At 37.9% G+C, this 20,829-nt stretch overlaps 1 protein-coding gene across 4 annotated transcripts in view; it reads left to right on the top strand.

The window, feature by feature from the left end:
• The window catches only part of Galnt7 (polypeptide N-acetylgalactosaminyltransferase 7), a 148,380-nt gene that overhangs the window by 60,664 nt on the left and 66,887 nt on the right, over window positions 1-20,829 (top strand). For all 4 annotated transcript variants that reach the window (XM_027927024.3, XM_027927025.3, XM_071610523.1 and 1 more), the window contains exon 2: window positions 1,600-2,060. In XM_027927024.3, coding sequence (XP_027782825.1) covers window positions 1,600-2,060 — 461 coding nt within the window. The remainder of the gene's footprint in view (window positions 1-1,599; window positions 2,061-20,829) is intronic.

Genomic DNA, 20,829 nt, shown 5'->3' with positions numbered 1-20,829 from the left:
ACACTACAATGACAGACTTGAATAATTGCAACAGAGACCAAAAACAATTTTGGTCTGCAAAGCCAAAATGTTCACTACTTGACCCTTTGCATAAAAAGTTAGCCGATCCCTGCCTTCTTTGGTAATGATGGAGGTATTATATAAATGCAGGAAAGACAGTAAATGAAACAGGTATATGGTGTGAGGTCAATGTCAAGTTCAGATTTGGGGGTTTCAAATTTAGGTCCCAGAGACATATAAATAGAAATGTTAAGGAAGCAGTAGACTGTAAGGTCTAGAGATCAGGACTATTATGTGAGCTGGGAAAATGGATGTAGGAATCATCAGAATAAATCTGGTCACTAAGCTTAGAAGAGAATGAGGTAACCTGGAATGAGAATGGCATGGCAAATGGACTTCTCACAGAATCCTAAAGAAAACCAATAGTTTAATATTGGACAACGAACCATTAAGTTAAAGAAAAATCAAAACAACTTTTAGAAGAAGATAAGCGGAAGTTTGAATCCATTAAAACTTCTATTATTGAAGTGGGTGAATTTGGGAAATATTTAAATAAGCACAGTCCAGCCTAGATAATAGCATGTATTTCACAACTGGATAGGTTGGTTTCATGTATCATCATAGTCCATATTCTTCTAATGTATAGTTTTCTTCCTGTAAACCATTAGGTAATTTAAGTGGATGCCCAGACAAATTAAATCAGTGTCTGAAGGGAGAACACAGGCATCAGTATATATTTTAAATCCACTGAGGTGATGTTAATGCTGGGAAATACTGTTTGGGGAGAAGAATGGTTCTGGCTTAATAAGTTAACAAAATCTCTCAGGATTTCTGACTGAAAGAACTACATAGATGAAGAGGGTCCAAACAGAAAAGAGCAGTGCCCCCTGATGAATATCCTTATAAGCAGAACCTGTTTTTACCTCTGCCACTCCTGGAATGGGGCAGACTAGGGATTTGGGGTGGTTTAAAAGACTTGGTTACAGTTATTAGAGTTTTTCCCATAGTTCTGAATTCAGCTAAACTCTCACTGAATAGAAAACACTGAACTGGCCTGTTGAGTACATATCCTCACCTTGTCCCTCTGCCATTTGGGGTATGAAGCCAGCTGATGGATGAGATCCCTCTAATACCTTTGCCATCGTATGGCTGTATTACTTACTAAAAATTATATTTATCATATACCAGATGCCTGTGAAAATTATTACTATATAACATGACCTATTAAGTATCTGTTTTAATCAAATATCCTAGAAACTCATTGCTCTAATCCTTAACAGTATTAACCCTTAACAATATTGACATTAGTAAGAGATCTTTGTTAGTTAAGTTTATAGAGAGATGATTTTTTTAAAGTGTCCATTCATTTATTTTGGAATAGTATGGTGAGGAAATAGTCTATTTCTTGGTAGTTCCATTCTATCCTGAGAAAGATCTTGTAATATGAAGACCTAACAAAATGGCCTGTTTACATTTCACATTTTAAACTGTTTTTATTGCCGCCTCAGCCTTTCTTTAAACATGAAAATTTGTATCATAAACTCTACTGTGGTACTTTGCCTTCATGTACTCATTGTATATCCCCCTCCTTTTGTATAGGAAGACAGAGATGTCAATAACCCCATGCCCAACCGAGGAGGCAATGGATTAGCTCCTGGGGATGACAGATTCAAACCTGTGGTACCATGGCCTCATGTTGAAGGAGTAGAAGTGGACTTAGAGTCTATTAGAAGAAAAAACAAGGCCAAAAATGAACAGGAGCACCATGCTGGAGGAGATTCCCAAAAAGACATAATACAGAGGCAGTATCTCACATTTAAGCCTCAGACATTCACCTATCGTGATCCTGTGCTACGCCCCGGGATCCTTGGTAACTTTGAACCCAAAGAACCTGAGCCTCATGGAGTGGTTGGTGGCCCTGGAGAACAAGCCAAGCCATTGGTTTTGGGACCAGAATTCAAACACGCAGTTCAAGCCAGCATTAAAGAGTTTGGATTTAACATGGTGGCAAGTGACATGATCTCACTGGACCGCAGCGTCAATGACTTACGTCAAGAAGAGTAAGCACACATCCTCTTCTTTCTAAAATTGGGGCAACTATTGCTTTGCTAGATATTGAGATTGTTAGGGATGGAGAAAATATTTATGCCTTTATTTTAATGAAATAAGGGGACCTTTGGTGAGCAAAATGACCTGAAAGATGAGGGCCTCCATTTTTGTCTTCATATTGAAGGTACAATGTATAAAATGCTGGAGTCTTCTATATCAGTGCTACCAAAACAAAACATGGTCCCCAGACTGACAGCAATCTATGATTTTTGTTTGTTTCCTGCCCACAGTGAGAAAATGAGCTTATACCAGGATGAACATAAACTATACCATTAAATACTTTGTTTAGTTCACCTGATGATACAAAACTTCTTCCACATGTTGATTTTCATTCTGGAGCAAGCACATTCCTTATCTTTTTTGTAGAACAAGAGTAAATACCAATACTGCTCTGGGTATCTCATATTATTAGGTAGATTTATATTTCCTTTATTTTTTTTTCCTTAGTACTGAAACAAGAAATTGAAGCATTTAAATATATACAAAGAAGGAATACTCAGATAAAACTGTGGCCTAAACTTTTTTTTTCATGTGATATATAAGTTAAATGAAGGGTTTCCAGCTCTTAAGTTGTAACAGTGATTATTGAATGAACTCAAAACTTTTCTCTTTCAGTTTATTCAATAACTGTTTCTACTAGTGTGGTATCTAAATAACTTTTAATGATGTGTATGCAAATTTATTCACTACTGGTAGAAAACTTTCAAAGTATATTCTCAAAATGATGTATTGTTAGCATAGTCTTCATGTGAAAAGGTTAACACAGCAGGTGCACAGACACCCCCCAATATCCACCCACAAATACACACACACACACACACACACACACACGGTTGCACCAGCATCTTTATAACCACTAAGTAAAATTCCATACCTAATGTAATACCACTCAATAGATGTCAGACACTCATACACATATTGGTAAGAATGAGAAGAGATGAATGAAATGTGCATAGAAAATAGGAGTGGATAGCACCATGACAGTAGGAAATATAACATATACAGAGAAGAATTAGCATCACATGGGACTGTGAAGAAAATCTTGGACCAATTTATTCCTAGTAGAGACTTACCTTGTCATAGGGTTGCTAGATTAACCCATAAAAATACAAAATTCACAATTAAATTTGAATTTCAGATAGATAGTAAACTGTATTTGGACATACTAAAAAAAATTTTTTTGTGTTTATGTGAAATCCAAATAAACTGAGTGTCTTCTGTTTGATATGGGAGTGTTTCTAGTCAGGAGGTGAGGGTGATTGTTGCAGAGTTAGAACTTTTCAGAGAGTACCTCTTAGAACCCATAAAAAGATCTGCTGTCTCAACCTACAGGGTGTCCCAGTTATGTTAAATATAGCACTCAGTCATATACTTCATATGTACAGAGTACTCTTTTAAAGAGGGACTTTGAGAACTTGTGGCATTCTCATACTATATTGAAGGAGAAAGGGAAGGGAGGGGAATAAGAAGAAACAGTCTATCATTTATTGGCTTCCTACTTCATGCCAGGACTTATAAGTTATTGAATTCTTACAACTAAACTATGAGAGAGTTCTTACCTGTATATGTAAAGTCTGAGGCTCAGAATGATCACTTCTTTATATATACCCAGCAAAGTGGCAAAGCTGTGATTCACCCTGAGATGGCTTGGTCTGAAAACCCCTTCTCTTTTCACCACATCACCCTTAAGGCATATCTCTTTCTAGATAGTGAACGTAAGAGTAGATGTTACATTCAGAGGGTGAACTTGGCAGTGTGCAAATGGAGATTTTAGCACAAGAACTAATTATAAAAATATATGTAATTTCAAAAACTAGTATAAATACAGATAGCTTTTTAATCTAAGAAATGTGCTAAGAAAATCAAATTATGTACAAGACTTAGAGTTGTGCACAGGATTTAGAGCATCCTCCATGCTTCCTTCTCTGTTACCTCTTACATCCAGTCTATCTGCAAAGCCTCTGGTTTCTACCACCAAAATATAGCTCAGATCACTTCTGAAGTTCATTTCCTTCATCTCCGTTGCTACCACCCATGTCCACGAGACCATCATCTCTCTTGGAATCCTGCAAAAGCCTATTTACTGGTCTCTATACTATTATTCTTACTTACTGCCTATTATTTATACAGAAAACAGGGTGGTCTTTTAGAACCCAAAGATGGTCTGTTGAAAACCATTCTGTGCTTTCCATTGCACTTAAAATAAGAAACAAGCTCCCACCCTGCAGCAGCCTCTATGCTGTGACCCTATAGGCATGATCTGCCTTGTGGACCTCCTTTTGCCGCCATACACCTCACCCATAGCACCCCAGCTATGCTGACCTGTCCCAGAGTCTTTGCATATGCTTTTCTCCCTCTTCCACGAACGCTCTTGCTCTTCATCTGCTGCCAGCCCTTTCCCATCCTTTAGATTTCAGTTGGACTTTGCTAACCATGTTGTTTAATTTAGTAGTGCCCCACTTAATTCTCTTTTACTACTCCCTGACCATTTTGTTCATAGTATTTATCAAATTTTATACTTACAGGCTGGGATTATGGCTCAGTGGTAGAGCACGTGCCTAGCACACATGAGACACTGGGTTCAATCCTCAGCACCACATACAAAAATAAATAAAATAAAGGTATAAAAAATTATTATTTAAAAAAAAATTTTTATACTTACCTAGTTGTTTATTGACTCATCTTTCTTACTAGGTGATAAACTCCTAAGATCAAACACTATGTCTAGGGCTGGGGTTGTAGCTCAATGATAAAGCATTTGCCTAGCATGTGTGAGACCCTGGGTTCAACCCCCAGTAACACACACTGATTCACAAGACAATGTCTCTTTTCTTCACTGGCTACTCCCAGTAACTAAAATATAGGAACTCGGTAGTACCAACTAAATACCTCTTTGAGAGAATGAATGAATAAGTGAGTGAGTGAGTGAGTGAATGAGTGAATTAAGGGAGTAGGCCAACATTCAGCCCTTGTCCCCAACACCAGATGTGAGATCTTCAACCTGTTATTTATCCTTTCTAACCTCTAATTTAAAATGATGTTAGCAATAACAATCTCAGGATTTACATTAGAACTAAATAACAATAGATTAAAATTCTTATTATAGACATGTTGTTTAGAAACTTAAGTATTATTAGCTCCTCTACTGCTGTGGCACTTTTCTTAGTACTTTCTTGTCAACATTGGAATGTTTTCAGTTATTATTCAACTTTGATATTCTTTATTGCTTTTTGAAAGGCACAAATATCACACATGCCTTAGCTATGTCATCTTGCTTCTACTTGTAGCTTCTATGATGGCAAAGCCTTCATTTGTCTCTTGAAAATTTTAGACACACTAATTGCCATTCTGACTCCCATCGGAGTCCTCCTAGCTCCCCTACAGTCTCTTTCCTATCTCCCCCTTTCCCCTTTCTCTTTGCCCCTTTGCTTCTTTTCTCCCCTCTCCTTTCCTTTCCTCCTCCATATTTCTGCCTTTTTCTCCCTCCTGTTCTTCTCTCTTGCATCATATAGTCCATTGTTTCCCATGTGCTTTCCTTTGCACATCTACAACAGGACCTAGAAATAGGATGTTTTGTGTTTTTATGTGTCATTTTATATTTTGTCTCCAAACAAAATGACTCAAAACTACCTTAGCAAATACTCTTATGCCTTTATTTGAAATTCTATACTAGAGATAAATTCCTCTCTTTTTAAAAATATTTCAAGGGCTGGGGTTGTAGCTTGGTTGTAGAGTATTTGCTTGGTGTGCATGAGGCCCTGGGTTCCATCCCCAACACCACAAAAATAAATGAATAAGGAAAGAAAAATAATTTTAAAAGTGAAAGAACGAACAAGGCTCAGAGAAAATGCCCCTTTATTGAGGAACAGCTCTGCATATTTATAGAGCCGGGGGTGGTTTGACAGTTATGACAGTTTAATGGTTGAAAGGTTTGACAGTTGGCATGGGGTGCTTTTTGATTGGTGGATAAGGATCATGTGAGCCAGCAGGGCTAGTCTGATTGGTGGATAAGGATCATGTGAGCCAGCAGGGCTCACCATTGGACAGCCCTTCTCAGGGGATGGGGAAGTTATTAGTCTTTGGAGCCAGGGCAACTCCCAACAAAAAGCATTCAAGTGTAACAACCCCCAGAAATAATTTTTAAATCGAATCCACATTACATTCTAAGCTGGATTCTTTTTTTTCCCCACATTTTTAAAATTTGTTCTTTTTAGTTATACATGACAGGAGAATGTATTTTGACATATTATACATACATGGAGTATAACTTCCTGTTCTTGTGGTCGTGTATTCATATTTGAACATAGAAAAGTTATGTTCAATTCATTCTAATGTCTTTCCCATTCCCATCCCTCTTCTTACTCCCCACCCCCACCTTACCAATCCAGAGAACCTCCACACACACACCCTGCCTATTGGGAGTGAGTGACCACATATCAGAGAGAACATTCAGCGTTTGGTTTTTTGGGATTACCTTTCTTCACTTAGCATGATAGTCTCCAGTTCCATCTATTTACTGGCAAATGCCATAATTTCATTCTTCTTTTTGGCTGAGTATTATTCCATTGTGTATGTGTACCACATTTTCTTTATTCATTCATCTGTTGAAGGGCACCTAGGTTGGTTCCATAGCATACCTATTGTTAATTGAGCTGCTGTGAACATTTGATGTGTCCGTGTCACTATAGTATGCTGATTTTAAGTCTTTTGAGTATATGCCAAGGAGTGGGGTAACTGGGTCAAACGGTGATTCCATTCTAGGTTTTCTGAGGAGTCTCCATACTGCTTTCCAGAGTGGTTGCACCAATTTGCAGTCTCACCAACAATGTTTGAATGTACCTTTTCCCCCCACATACTTGCCAGCATTTGTTGTTTTACTTGTATTCTTTTTTTTTATTATTGGTTGTTCAAAACATTACAAAGCTCATGACATATCATCTTTCATACATTTGACTCAAGTGGGTTATGAACTCCCATTTTTACCCCAAATACAAATTGCAGAATCACATCGGTTACACATTCACATTTTTCCATAATGGCATATTAGTGACTGTTATATTCTGCTACCTTTCCTATCCCCTACTATCCCCCCCCTCCCATCTTCCCTCTTTACCTTATCTGCTGTTGTTCAATTCTCTCCCTTGTTTCCCCCCCCCCTTTCCCCTCACAACCTCTTATATGTAATTTTGTGTAACATTGAGGGTCTCCTACCATTTCCATATGATTTCCCTTCTCTCTCCCTTTCTCTCCCCCCACTCGTCTCTGTTTAATGTTAATCTTTTCCTCATGCTCTTCTTCCCTGTTCTGTTCTTAGTTGCTCTCTTTATATCAAGAAAGACATTTGGCATTTGTTTTTGAAGGATTGGCTAGCTGCGCTTAGCATAATCTGCTCTAATGCCATCCATTTCCCTGCAAATTCCATGATTTTGTCATTTTTTAGTGCTGCGTAATACTTCATTGTGTATAAATGCCACATTTTTTTAATCCATTCATCTATTGAAGGGCATCTAGGTTGGTTCCACAGTCTAGCTATTGTGAATTGTGCTGCTATGATCATTGATGTGGCAGTATCCCTATAGTACGCTCTTTTAAGATCCTCAGGGAATAGTCCGAGAAGGGTGATAGCTGGGTCAAATGGTGGATCCATTCCCAGCTTTCCCAGGAATCTCCATACTGCTTTCCAAATTGGCCTCACCAATTTGCAGTCCCACCAGCAGTGTACAAGTGTACCCTTTTCCCCACATCCTCGCCAGCCCTTATTGTTGTTTGACTTCATAATGGCTGCCAATCTTACTGGAGTAAGATGGTATCTTAGGGTGACCTTGATTTGCATTTCTCTGACTGCTAGAGATGGTGAGCATTTTTTCATGTACTTGTTGATTGATTGTATGTCCTCCTCTGAGAAGTGTCTGTTCAGGGCCTTGGCCCATTTGTTGATTGGGTTGTTTGTTATCTTATTGTTTAATTTTTGGAGTTCTTTGTATATTCTGGATATTAGGGCTCTATCTGAAGTGTGAGGGGTAAAAATTTGTTGCCAGGATGTAGGCTCTCTATTTACCTCTCTTATTGTTTCTCTTGCTGAGAAAAAACTTTTTAGTTTAAGTAAGTCCCATTTGTTTATTCTTGTTATTAACTCTTGGGCTATGGGCTTCCTATTAAGGAATTTGGAGCCCGACCCCACAGTATGTAGATCGTAGCCAACTTTTTCTTCTATCAGACGCAGTGTCTCTGATTTGATATCTAGCTCCTTGATCCATTTTGAGTTAACTTTTGTGCATGGCGAGAGAAAGGGATTCAGTTTCATTTTGTTGCATATGGATTTCCAGTTTTCCCAGCACCATTTGTTGAAGATGCTATCCTTCCTCCATTGCATGCTTTTAGCCCCTTTATCAAATATAAGAAAGTTGTAATTTTGTGGATTGGTCTCTGTGTCCTCTATTCTACCATTGGTCCACCTGCCTGTTTTGGTACCAGTACCATGCTGTTTTTACTATTGCTTTGTAGTACAGTTTGAAATCTGGTATTGCTATACCTCCAGATTCACACTTCCTGCTTAGAATTGCTTTTGCTATTCTGGGTCTTTTGTTTTTTCATATGAATTTCATGATTGCTTTCTCTATTTCTACAAGAAATGCCGTTGGGATTTTGATTGGCATCGCATTAAACCTGTAGAGAACGTTGGGTAATATTGCCATTTTGATGATGTTAGTTCTGCCTATCCATGAACAGGGTACATTTTTCCATCTTCTAAGATCTTCTTCTATCTCTCTCTTTAGGGTTCTGTAGTTTTCATTGTATAAATCTTCCACCTCTTTTGTTAGGTTGATTCCCAAGTATCTTATTTTCTTTGAGGATATTGTGAATGGAGTGGTTTTCCTCATTTCCATTTCAGAAGTTTTGTTGCTGATATACAGGAAGGCCTTTGATTTATGCGTGTTGATTTTATATCCTGCCACTTTGCTGAATTCATTTATTAACTCTAGCAGTTTCTTTGTAGACCCTTTTGGGTCTGTTAAATATATTATCATGTCATCCGCAAATAGTGATAATTTAAGTTCTTCTTTTCCTATTTTTATGCCTTTAATTTCCTTTGTCTGTCTAATTGCTCTGGCTAGTATTTCAAGAACTAAATTGAATAGAAGTGGTGAGAGAGGGCATCCCTGTCTTGTTCCAGATTTTAGAGGGAATGCCTTCAGTTTTTCTCCATTTAGGATGATGCTAGCCTGAGGTTTAGCATATATAGCCTTTACAATGTTGAGGTAAGTTCCTGTTATCCCTAGTTTTTCTAGTGTTTTGAACATAAAGGGATGCTGTACTTTGTCGAATGCTTTTTCTGCATCTATCGAGATGATCATATGGTTCTTATCTTTAAGTCTATTGATGTGGTGAATAGCATTTATTGAATTTCCGTATATAGAACCAGCCTTGCATCCCAGGGATGAATCCTACTTGATCATGGTGAACAATTTTTTTGATATGCTTTTGTATTCAATTTGCCAGGATTTTATTGAGAATTTTTGCATCCAAGTTCATTAGAGATATTGGTCTGTAGTTTTCTTTCTTTGAAGTGTCTTTGTCTGGTTTCGGGATCAGGGTGATGTTGGCCTCATAGAATGAATTTGGAAGAGCTCCTTCTTTTTCTATTTCTTGAAATAGCTTGAAAAGTATTGGTATTAATTCTTCTTTGAAGGTTTTGTAAAACTCCGCTGTATACCCATCCGGTCCAGGGCTTTTCTTGGTTGGTAGTCTTTTGATGGCTTCTTCTATTTCTTCCTTTGTTATTGGTCTGTTTAAATTGTGTGTGTGTTCCTGACTCAATCTGGGCAGATGGTATGACTTAAGAAATTTATCGATATCTTCACTATCTTCTATTTTATTGGAATATAGGGTTTCAAAATACTTTCTAATTATCTTCTGTATTTCTGTAGTGTCTGTTGTGATATTGCCTTTTTCATCCCGTATGTTAGTAATTTGAGTTCTCTCTCTTCTTCTCTTCGTTAGCATGGCTAAGGGTCTGTCGATCTTATTTATTTTTTCAAAGAACCAACTTTTAGTTTTATCAATTTTTTCAATGTTTTTTTTGTTTCAATTTCGTTGATTTCTGCTCTGATTTTAATTATTTCTTGTCTTCTACTACATTTGCTGTTGTTTTGCTCTTCCTTTTCTAGGGTTTTGAGGTGTAGTGTGAGATCATTTATTTGTTGGTTTTTTCTTTTTTTGAGGAAAGAACTCCAGGAAATGAATTTCCCTCTTAAAACTGCTTTCATTGTGTCCCATAGATTCTGGTATGTTGTGTCTGTATTGTCATTTATCTTTAAGAATTTTTTTATCTCCTCCTTTATGTCTTCTGTAACCCATTGATCATTCAGTAACATATTGTTCATTTTCCATGTGATGTAGGATTTTTCCTTCCTTCTTTTATCATTGATTTCCAGTTTCATTCCATTATGATCAGATATGGTGCATGGTATTATCTCCACACCTTTATATTTACTAAGAGTTGCTCTATGGCATAATATATGGTCTATCTTTGAGTAGGATCCATGTGCTGCTGAGAAGAACGTGTATCCACTTGATGATGGTTGATATATTCTATATATGTCGGTTAAATCTAGGTTATTGATTGTGCTATTGAGTTCTATAGTTTCTTTATTCAGCTTTTGTCTAGAGGATCTGTCTAATGGCGAGAGTGGTGTGTTGAAGTCACCCATAATTATTGTGTTGTGGTCTATTTGACTCTTGAACTTGAGGAGAGTTTGTTTTATGAATGTTGCAGCACCATTGTTTGGTACATACAAATTGATAATTGTTATGTCTTGTTGGTTGATGGTTCCTTTTAACAGTATATATTGTCCTTCTTTATCCCTTTTGATTAACTTAGGTTTGAAGTTGATTTTATTTGATATGAATATGGCCACTCCTGCTTGCTTCCAAGGGCCATGTGAGTGGTATGATTTTTCCCAACCTTTCACCTTTAGCCTGTGTATGTCTTTTCCTATCATATGAGTCTCCTGAAGGCAGCATATTGTTGGATTTGTTTTTTTAATCCAGGTTACTAGCCTATGTCTCTTGAGTGGTGAATTTAGGCCATTAACATTTAAGGTTACAATTGAAATATGGTTTGTACTTCCAGTCATGTTTATTTATTTATTTATTTTAGTTTGGCTAGTTTTTACTCTTTGGTTATTTTCCTCCCCCTTTACTGAGATACCTCCCACTGTTAGTTTTGGGCGCTATTTTTCAATTCCTCTTCTTGTAGTATTTTGGTCAAAATGCTTTGCAGTGCTGGTTTTCTGGCTGCGAATTCTTTTAGCTTTTGTTTATCGTGAAATATTTTAATTTCATTGTCAAATCTGAAGCTTAATTTTGCTGGATACAGTTTTCTTGGTTGGAATCCATTATTTTTCAGCGTTTGAAATACATTGTTCCAGGTTCTTCTCGCTTTCAAAGTCTGTGATGAAAAATCAGTTGTTAACCTAATTGGTTTACCCCTGAATGTAATCTGCCTCCTTTCTCTCGTAGCTTTTAATATTCTCTCCTTGTTCTGTATGTTGGCTATCTTCATAATTATATGTCTTGGGGTTCGTCTATTACGGTTTTGAATGTTTGGGGTCCTGTAGGCTTCCAGGATTTGGCAATCCATTCCATCTTTCATCTCTGGGAAGTTTTCTAGAATTATTTCATTTAATAGGTTGTCCATTCCTTGGGTTTGAACCTCTATACCTTCTTCTATCCTGATGACTCTCAAGTTTGGTTTTTTTATGACATCCCATATCTCTTGAATAGATTGCTCGTGAGATTTAAGCATCCTTTCTGTGTTGACTATATTCTTTTCAAGTTGATAAACTTTGTCTTCATTATCTGATGTTCTGACTTCTACTTGATCTAGTCTATTTGTAATATTCTCGTTTGAGTTTTTAATTTGGTTTATAGTTTCCTGCATTTCTAGGATTACTGTTTGATTTTTTTTTAAGATCTCTATCTCCTGGTAAAGCTCGTTCTTTGCCATTTGAATTTGTTTGTTTAATTCGTTTTCAAAATATACTTTCATTGCTTGGACTTGCTGTCTCATGTCTTCTCTAATATTCCGTTCCATCTGAGTTAGGTATGCCTTGAGTTCTTTCCCTATCCATGTTTCTGATGCTTTTAGGTCCTCCTGTAGATTTAAGTTGTCCTGCATTGTTTGTAATCCTTTTTTCCCTTGTTTTTTTCATGTTGTTTACGTTACTTTCCAGCTCTGTTTGTTTGCTGTGTTTCTGCTCTCTCCTATAAATTTGTTTTGGTTTTGTATATCTCTGTTGTCTCTCCTTTGTGGTGGTAGACTATGCCTGCTAAAGTGGATTCCGCTGGGAAAGAGTTCCGACGGCCGAACTCCGGTGACGTCACCTCTCTGCTATGGCGGGCCCCAGGCTCCTTGCTGGGGTGTCTGAAGGGAGGGGTGGGACTGGTCTGTCTCTGGTTGGTTTCAGCTCCCGGTTAGCTACTTCATGAAGGCCTGGCTATAGACCTCTTCCTAGAGTCTCTGCGCCGTACCTGCTGGGCCACACCTCAGGGTCTAGCTGCTCGGTCGCCGGTGTGCGGCCGGTCTCCAGCCGCCCAGTCGCGGGGGCCGCGAGCGGTTGCCTGCGGGCGGGCGGTCTCTAGCTGCCTAGTTGTATGAGTGGTCACCGACCGGCAGGCGGTCTCCAGCCACCCAGTCGCGCGGGCAGCGGGCCTACTTGTATTCTTAATAATTGCCATTCAGACCGGAGAGAGTTAAAATCTCTGTTAGTTTTAATTTGCATTTTTCTAATTTTAAGCTGGATTGTTTCTCACACTTTTTTAAAAAAATCACATTTTTAAAAAAATGGGTTTCATTCCTCTATGAACACATAAAAAGTTCATCGTAAGCTGGCTACGATTCATACCTATAATTTCTGCTATTCGAGAGGCTAATGTAGGAGGATTCCAAGTTCAAGGCCAGCCTGGGCAACAGAGTAAGACTGTCTCAAAAAGAAGAGAAAAGAAGTGCAATGCAGAGTATAACAATTTTTTAAGAAAAGTTATTCATAAGCCTAAATGTGGACAATCTTAAAATTTTTCTCTAAAATAAAAAAGAACAAGTTTTATATATTATCTAATATGCAAATTGCACCTTTCTGCTTTACTGACAATATATTGAAAACATACCATACTTTCATATCTCACACAGCTTCCCTTGTCCCTCATGGACAATGTGCTATGGAGCCTATCAGAGACTGGCTTGTTTTTGTTGACTTTCTGCAACATTAGAATATAGGTCTTAACAGCCTGGTTCTCTTGCTTCTATTAGTCACATAAATGGGCCACCTGCAACACTTAGCAACCAAGCTTTGGACTGTTGGTCCAGCTGTGACATCTGACACTGTGGTTAACTTGTTTGTTCTTGTGGCTGTTCCATATTCTTTTAGGATGAATGTGTTCTCCCCTCGAAGCAGGTGAGAACTGCCTAGCTGCCAGCATGACTCACACTTAGTATATGATAGCTTTGAATTACATTCACTGGCTGAGTAATTTACTGGTTGTTGATTGCTTGTGAAAAGGATGAGTAACAGAATTTTGAGTGAAATGGAGCCTACTTCTTTATTAAAGACTTGAGTGAAGAATGATTTCATCTGTTTTCATTACTTTTTTTCGATTAAAAAAATATGATTTTCTTTACAGTTTGCCAGGCATTAACTGAGTATCTCCAAAACGAAAGGTACCATGCTAGGAAACACAACTAATAGAAAACATAGTCCCTGCCTTCAAGAGGCTCACCATCTTTACCCAGGGAGAAAGGAAAGAATGACATAATATGGGGCAGAATAGAAGAGCTAAAGCAAAGTGTTAGCAAAATGATTGGGTTCAAAGAGTCACTCTTGGTCACTTCAGGGGAGTCAGAGAATGGTTCACAGAGGGCATACAAGGTAAGACATCTGAAGGATGAGTGGAGTGTTCCCAGGAAGATGGAATAAGGGCATAAGACATGAACAAGTGGTGTGGTTTACTTGAATCAGAAAGTATACAGAGAAACAGAGCTGGTAGGGTGACTAGGGCATTGGAAGGCCATGATGCCATTTACAAAGTCAATACTGAATTTAATATTCAGGCCCACTGAAGGTTGATAAAGAGAACTTCAGGACTGTTGGACTGGTAGAATGGATTAGAGGGTGGAGACCTGTTAGAGGTTAGTGGTATTGGAGTAGGAACTTCAGTGGAGATTATAGAACCAAAAGAGCTCGATGTAAGAGAAGAAAGAGTTTGAATCAGTAGGCCTTGGCAGGTGATCAAGTAGAGAAAAAAATCAAAGGTAAATGCAAGGTTTTGAAGCCCAGTAATACAAAGAAGAATCATGCCATTAACAGAAACAGAGTGGTTGGAATAAAACAACCATTCTGCTGAAGACTCATTTACCTAAACCAGTCTGTCGCTGGCTTTGGGTGAGTTCATGCAGAGCCAGGCAGGGTGAAAAGACTGTCTGGGAAGAGGTGAAAAGTTCTATTTGTGGATGTTAAATTTTCTTCTACTAAAACTTGAGATTTTATATCTGTTTTGTGAACTGCTGATGGAAATACATGAAAATAATTCTTATCCTCTTTCTGCCCCCAAAGGCATATAACCAGAGAGATATAATCCAAGCTGCTTTGTTCCAAATAAATGAATGAAATATTTTGACATGTTGAGCAAATGTGCTGCTTCTGATATTTAACCTTTCCTCCCACTTAACACACCTTTTGCATTTTAGTTTTATAGAAAGCTATCTTAGTTGCATTTGCAAAGTGAAATAATAGATGTAAAAGTGCTTTGAGGGCTAGGGTTGTGGCTCAGTGGTAGAGTGCTTGCCTAGCACACATGAGGCACTGGATTCGATCCTCAGCACCATATTAAAAAAAACTACATAAAGAAAATAAAGGTATTATGTCCATCTAGAACTAAAAATATTTTTCTAAAAAAAGTGCCTTGAAAATTCTAAGAGCTATGCAAATGTTAATATAATTAATTGTTAATAATTAATTATAATTAATTGTTAATTGTGCAAAATAGAGGGTTTTTAAAAATAATTTACATTTGTACACATAACTTATAAGACAGATAATTCTCTTCCTACATGATTCCAAAGTAAATATTGATTTTTATACTTCAATTTTATTTAAGTGTAATATGGTTGTGAGCTTTTCTCATTATCCATGTTAAAAGTTCTCTTTGATGCCTATTATATTTAAAATATAGTATTATAATTTATGAAATGGTTGCTATTTTTAAAATGTCAATTAGCTGAAATGCTGTCATTTTCCTTTTAGTTTCAGTCTCTAAATAACATGACCTGTTGGTTTCAGAGATTACTAAAATCTTAGAGCCTTTCATAGGAAATTGAAACAAATAAATAAAATGACATATAAATCATACATACATATAAATGTGGATCTCATATTATATATATTTCAGTACTTTATTCCAGTTCTTTGATCAGAATGTATAGTGGGTCTACGTGAAACACCAAAATTACATTGACAACAGTTTTTAACACACAACTCTTTTCTTTCATACATTGCCAAAATGGGTCTCATTTTCCAACTATATTTGGCAACCTTAGATCTAATATACAACAGGCACATTTGAAAATGGTTTCAGTTTTAACAACTCAGGAGACTGAAGCAGGAGTATTGCAAGTTTGAGACTAGCATCAGCAACTTAGGGAAACCCTATCTCAATAAAAATTAAAAATAAATAAATAAGGGTTGGGAGTGTAGCTCAGTGGTAAAGCACTCCTGGGTTCAATTTCCAATACCTTAAAAAAAGAGAAAGGTTTCAGATTACCTACAATGGACATTTTGCTTCTTTAAGTCCAAAAGGTGCTTTCTAATGGCCCTGAAAAGTTTTAACTCTTGGAAAGTTCTTAATGAGTTTAGGGGCTTTTGAGATTAACTTTAAAAATAACTTAAGTTCTGATGCCTAGTTTCTTTTACTTTTCTTTATAAACATACACATACCAAGATAGACAAACAGACACACACACACACACACACACACACACACACACACTGCACTTTGGAATTTTCTCCATTATGATGGCAGAACTGATTTATGTTTAAGATTCTGGCTAACAATAGATGTATTTAAGGAAACAAATTATTATAGAGATCATGTTGTAATTTATGTCATCCCTATGTTCCATAGCAGTTTAGAGGAGTACTGCATTCATAGAATGAGGCCACAAAAACTAGAAATTATAACAGTTGGTTGCTCTGAGCTGCCATCAACATCAGTGATCTCCATCTCTGCCTCCATCTCTGCTCCTCCTTCCCCTTGATACCTTTCCAGGATGACTAACTTCCTTCAGTGGAGATGTCTGTCCTACTGCCCAGACCTCATGTAGTCAATGAGGTCTTCCTACTATGGTCATTATCCAGGTTTCTCTAAGAGGAGACTTAGCTTCATTTCCTCTCCCTCATCCCTCATCCCCCAGCCCTTGCCACCAGAGTTATAAGTCACCAAGTCTACCTGATTTAAAAAAAAAAAAAAAAGATCTACTCCCATTGCATGTATTGTTTTCTCACAGCCCTCTACCCTCAACCAGCAATTCAGAATAAGTTCCCTAGAAGTTAGTTAGAAAAATATTTATAATGAATTCACTGGATACCCTATGCTATCCATTCCCATGACAGACTAAGAAAACTTCAATTCTTTCCTTTTAGAGTGAGAGTCCTACCCACCAGGAGCACTTACATGGGCATTGAGTAATGTTGTTTATGACCTTTTGTCCTGTAGCAGGAGGTAACAATCAAACACTCATCCACTGTGAAAAGGTCATCAATTCCTCACAAAAGAGAGCCTCTGCCAATAGACCTAAATATGTTGAGTGCAGGGTGGATGTCAGAGCAGGTACCTTCCCTCAGTGACTTGACTTGGCCCCCTCTGGGAATTTAACAGTTCAAACTCTGAAGTGCAGAACCCTTAGATGCTGCCTGTTCACTGGTCTGTGCTGCTTTAATGCGTATTGGCTCCTGTGTGTTTGGTAATGAGAAAATGCAGTCAGTTCTCTGTGGAAGTCCCAAGGGATTTGTAGATTTCCTCCTATGTGTTAATGTTTCTAGGTGGTGGGGGCGGGGGCATGGAGAGAATGAGGAGGGGGTGAGAATTGGAGTTTCTCGGAAAGGTATAGCCATAACAATCTATCTATGAAGACCTTAGGAAAAAGGTGTCAATCCAGTGTTTAGTGGCTTCGGAACCCACTGTACTTGCCACTGTTTAGCTTTCTGGGGAAACTGCTAGTGCATCCAAATAAGGCGAGAAGGAAATTAGTAAATCCAAAGCTATCCTTGGATCATACTTTTAATTTCGTATTAGAAAGCAAATGTCTCCAAAACTCCACCAAAAAGAAAACACAAGCCCCTGGATTTCAGGGCTACAGAGGATGGACCATAATACAAAGTACAAATGTCTGTGGTGATTTCAGCTGTCCTGATTCTGTTTTCCTTAGGGCTCTGGTTCTCAAAATTCCCTGATTTTTGAGTGTTGTGGTTTTTAACCCTTATCTTCCTTTAAGTCTTATTTCTTTTCCTTTCCTTCTTTCGTTTTTTTAGTTTATATTCACAAAACAAAAAGCCTATCAGGAAAATATGCATGACATTATAGCACCTACAGGTCCATCAAAATCAAACTCTGGCCAGGCTCAGTGGCACATGCCTGTAATCCCAGCGGCTCTGGAGGCTAAGGCAGTAAGATCATGAGTTCAAAGCCAGCCTCAGCAAAAAGCAAGGCACTAAGCAACTCAGTGACCTGTCTCTAAATAAAAAACAAAAAAGGGAAGGGCTGGTGATGTGGCCAGAGTGCCCCTAGGTTCAATCCCCCGGTACCAAAAAAAAAAAAAGCCTCTGGGCCTAGGATCATGGTATGACAATACAACCATAAGGAAGCAGAAGGGGAGATGTTATCCATGCTTAAGATTAATAATTGATGTGAAAGTGATTAGCTGTTAAACATAAACCAACATTGGAGGAAAAGGGAGATGCCCTACCTTTCCATTTATTCTAAAAGCACAGTAACCATTCTGAAAAATAAACTATTCTCAGTGAGCTAGTACTAACTTTGGGTTCTGCACTGGAGAGGAACTTAGACTAGTTTAGAGCCAGCACTCACTATTGCCACAGCAGGGTGTAAAAACACGAAATGACAACTTGGTTTCTTTCACGTTGTACATGTGGATCTTCCTGGGATATCTGATAAAAATGAGCAATGTTGAAGAGAAGACAGTCATTGAAACTTGTTGAATCAGGTCAGAGCTGATTAGGGGAGGCTTTCTTTCTCTCAGACTGAGCTTCAAGCTGACATCCACTCCTTATAGTCCATGGGGGGTAATTTGTGACAGCTCCCCAATGGGAAAGACAGGTTATTGCAAAGAGCTAGGAAGCAAGATCATGAGCACCATTTTTTTTTCTTCAGCAAGGATTGTGTGTAGAGTAATAACATGTATAATAAGTGTACCATTTTAAAATTTTGTTTTTTTAGTTGTAGATGGACACAATACCTTTATTTTATTTATTTTTATGTGGTGTTGGGATGGATCCCAATGCCTCACGCATGCTAGGCAAGCACTCTACCACTGAGCCACAACCCCAGCCCCCCCCCACCCCACTTCTTGAATGCACTTACAAGAAAGTTAATTATCTTTACTCATTGTAAGCTAAATATGTAAATGATGTACTTGGTATATCAATAGAATTGCTGTTTCATCATTCTTGGGATATATAAGGTGACTGTGCTAAAAAAGTAGAAAGGACTTAGCACCAAAGTCAAGTTAATTACATGAATTAAAATTATGTAAATAACATTCAGTAATACCTTTTAATGTATCACTGGGTCCATAGCTTTGCTTTTCTCTTCACTGAATCCTGGGGGAGATTCCATGCTCTACAATGTAGCTAATGCGTGGGAGGAAAATCACATTCTTAATAACCTAGTAACTTTTTTTTAGAATGAGCAACACGATTTTAATCCAATGAAAAGTATCTATGTGTTCTCTAGAATAGAAAGTCCCAGTGAGCAAATCAAAAACAGAATAAAAGGCTCTGGGGAAAGATTTGAGAATCTCAACTATACATTCTTAAGACCCTGGAGATGTACAACTGTCACTTTAAAGGAAAGAGTTGTAAACTTTTCAGTAAAAACAGAATGTGAACTACCACTGTGCTGCACCTTAGTGTGAGACAGGAGCTCCCTCCAGAGCCCAGTTAGGCTGAACAGCAGGCCTGCTGACCTGGGTCCACATCCAAGGGAGATTCTTAATACTGATTTGTTCTCTGAAAAAGAGGGAATAAGGAGTGGTATTGAAGTAAGAAAATAAAACTCTCTCCTAAAAGCTCTAGGCAAAATCTGTAAACCACAACTACTTAGGAAAATGACATTGGGTAGTCATATTTACTTAATTTTTTTTTTGAGATTGAGTCTTACTGTGTTGCCTAGCTGGCCCCAAACTTGGGATCTTCTACCTCAGCCTCTTGGGTAGCTGGGATTATAAGTGTGCACCACCATACCTGGCTTAAGTGTTCTTACTTAAATCAGCTGTAAAGAAGAATCTATTTATAAGCAGACAGGAAACAACCTAGACTCAAATGGGGCTGGTTCTGGTCCTCATGTCTCCAATCATTGTCTGTTTCTCTGCAGTCCTTGCAGGACATTGGGGCTGGTGAGTGCAAGGGCTAAAGTTAGCAGTGTACGAGGGTATGCCCATCATAGATGCAGAAAAGCAGGTCCCAGCCCTAGGGTGTTTTTTTTACACTTCTTTATTTGGTTTGGGGGAATATTTCTTTAAATGAAACCTAAGCCATGTCTTCCACCTCCTGTGATAAATAATGTTGCTGTGACTTCCCCTCTCCCTTTTTTCTGTTGCACAGCTAATGAAGACACAGGGTCCTCAATAAGTGACAGGAGAATTCACAGCATCATTGTCCATTTACTGATTATCTACTATATTTCTGGAAGTATGCTAGGTTTTTAAATACACTCTCTCTAATCCTTATTGTTAGACTGAAACAGCATATTTTTATTTTCACTATATTTTTAGATGATGGAAATGGGGCTCAGAGTAAGTAGATAACTAGAAGGTTGCATAACTATAAGAAGGCAGTACTGAGATTCAAATTCTGGCTTACACACCATATTGCCTTGTTAGTGATGCTAAACTAACAGTCAGAGGAGTCCATTACAGTGTGCTACAGGAGAAAAACAGAGGAAAGTCAGAAGAAGGTAAAAGGCAAAGGCTTTGTATCGCATAATAAAGCAGACTTTTTTCTGCCTCTGAGACCACATTTTGAAATTTCAGCATAGTAGACTGGATAATTTGTCCTGGGGAGTATTCTATTCATTGAAGGATATTTGCCAGGAGCACACACATATCCCCTGCCCACCCTTTATGAATCCCTATTTGTGACAACCAAATCGCCAGACTTTACCACACAGCCTCTAGAGGGCAGAATCACCCCTGATTAAGAATCACTGTTCTAAGGGATCAGTCAAGGTAAAAGGTACTGGGGTTGAAGTGGAAGGAGCTATCTTTTTTTCCACTATTTAATTTTAAAAAAAAGAAAAATTTTTTTTAAACCCAATCCTTCCTGTTATCTAGTTTTACCTTTCAGTCAATTGTGGTAACTGATGGCACTTTCAGCTTTTTGTGTGATTTTTTGTCCAACCTTTTTCTTATTTTAATTTTTCACTGACACA

Source organism: Marmota flaviventris, chromosome 3, assembly GCF_047511675.1.
Source record: "Marmota flaviventris isolate mMarFla1 chromosome 3, mMarFla1.hap1, whole genome shotgun sequence".
Taxonomy (NCBI): domain Eukaryota; kingdom Metazoa; phylum Chordata; class Mammalia; order Rodentia; family Sciuridae; genus Marmota; species Marmota flaviventris.
This window is presented reverse-complemented; position numbering and strand designations above follow the sequence as displayed.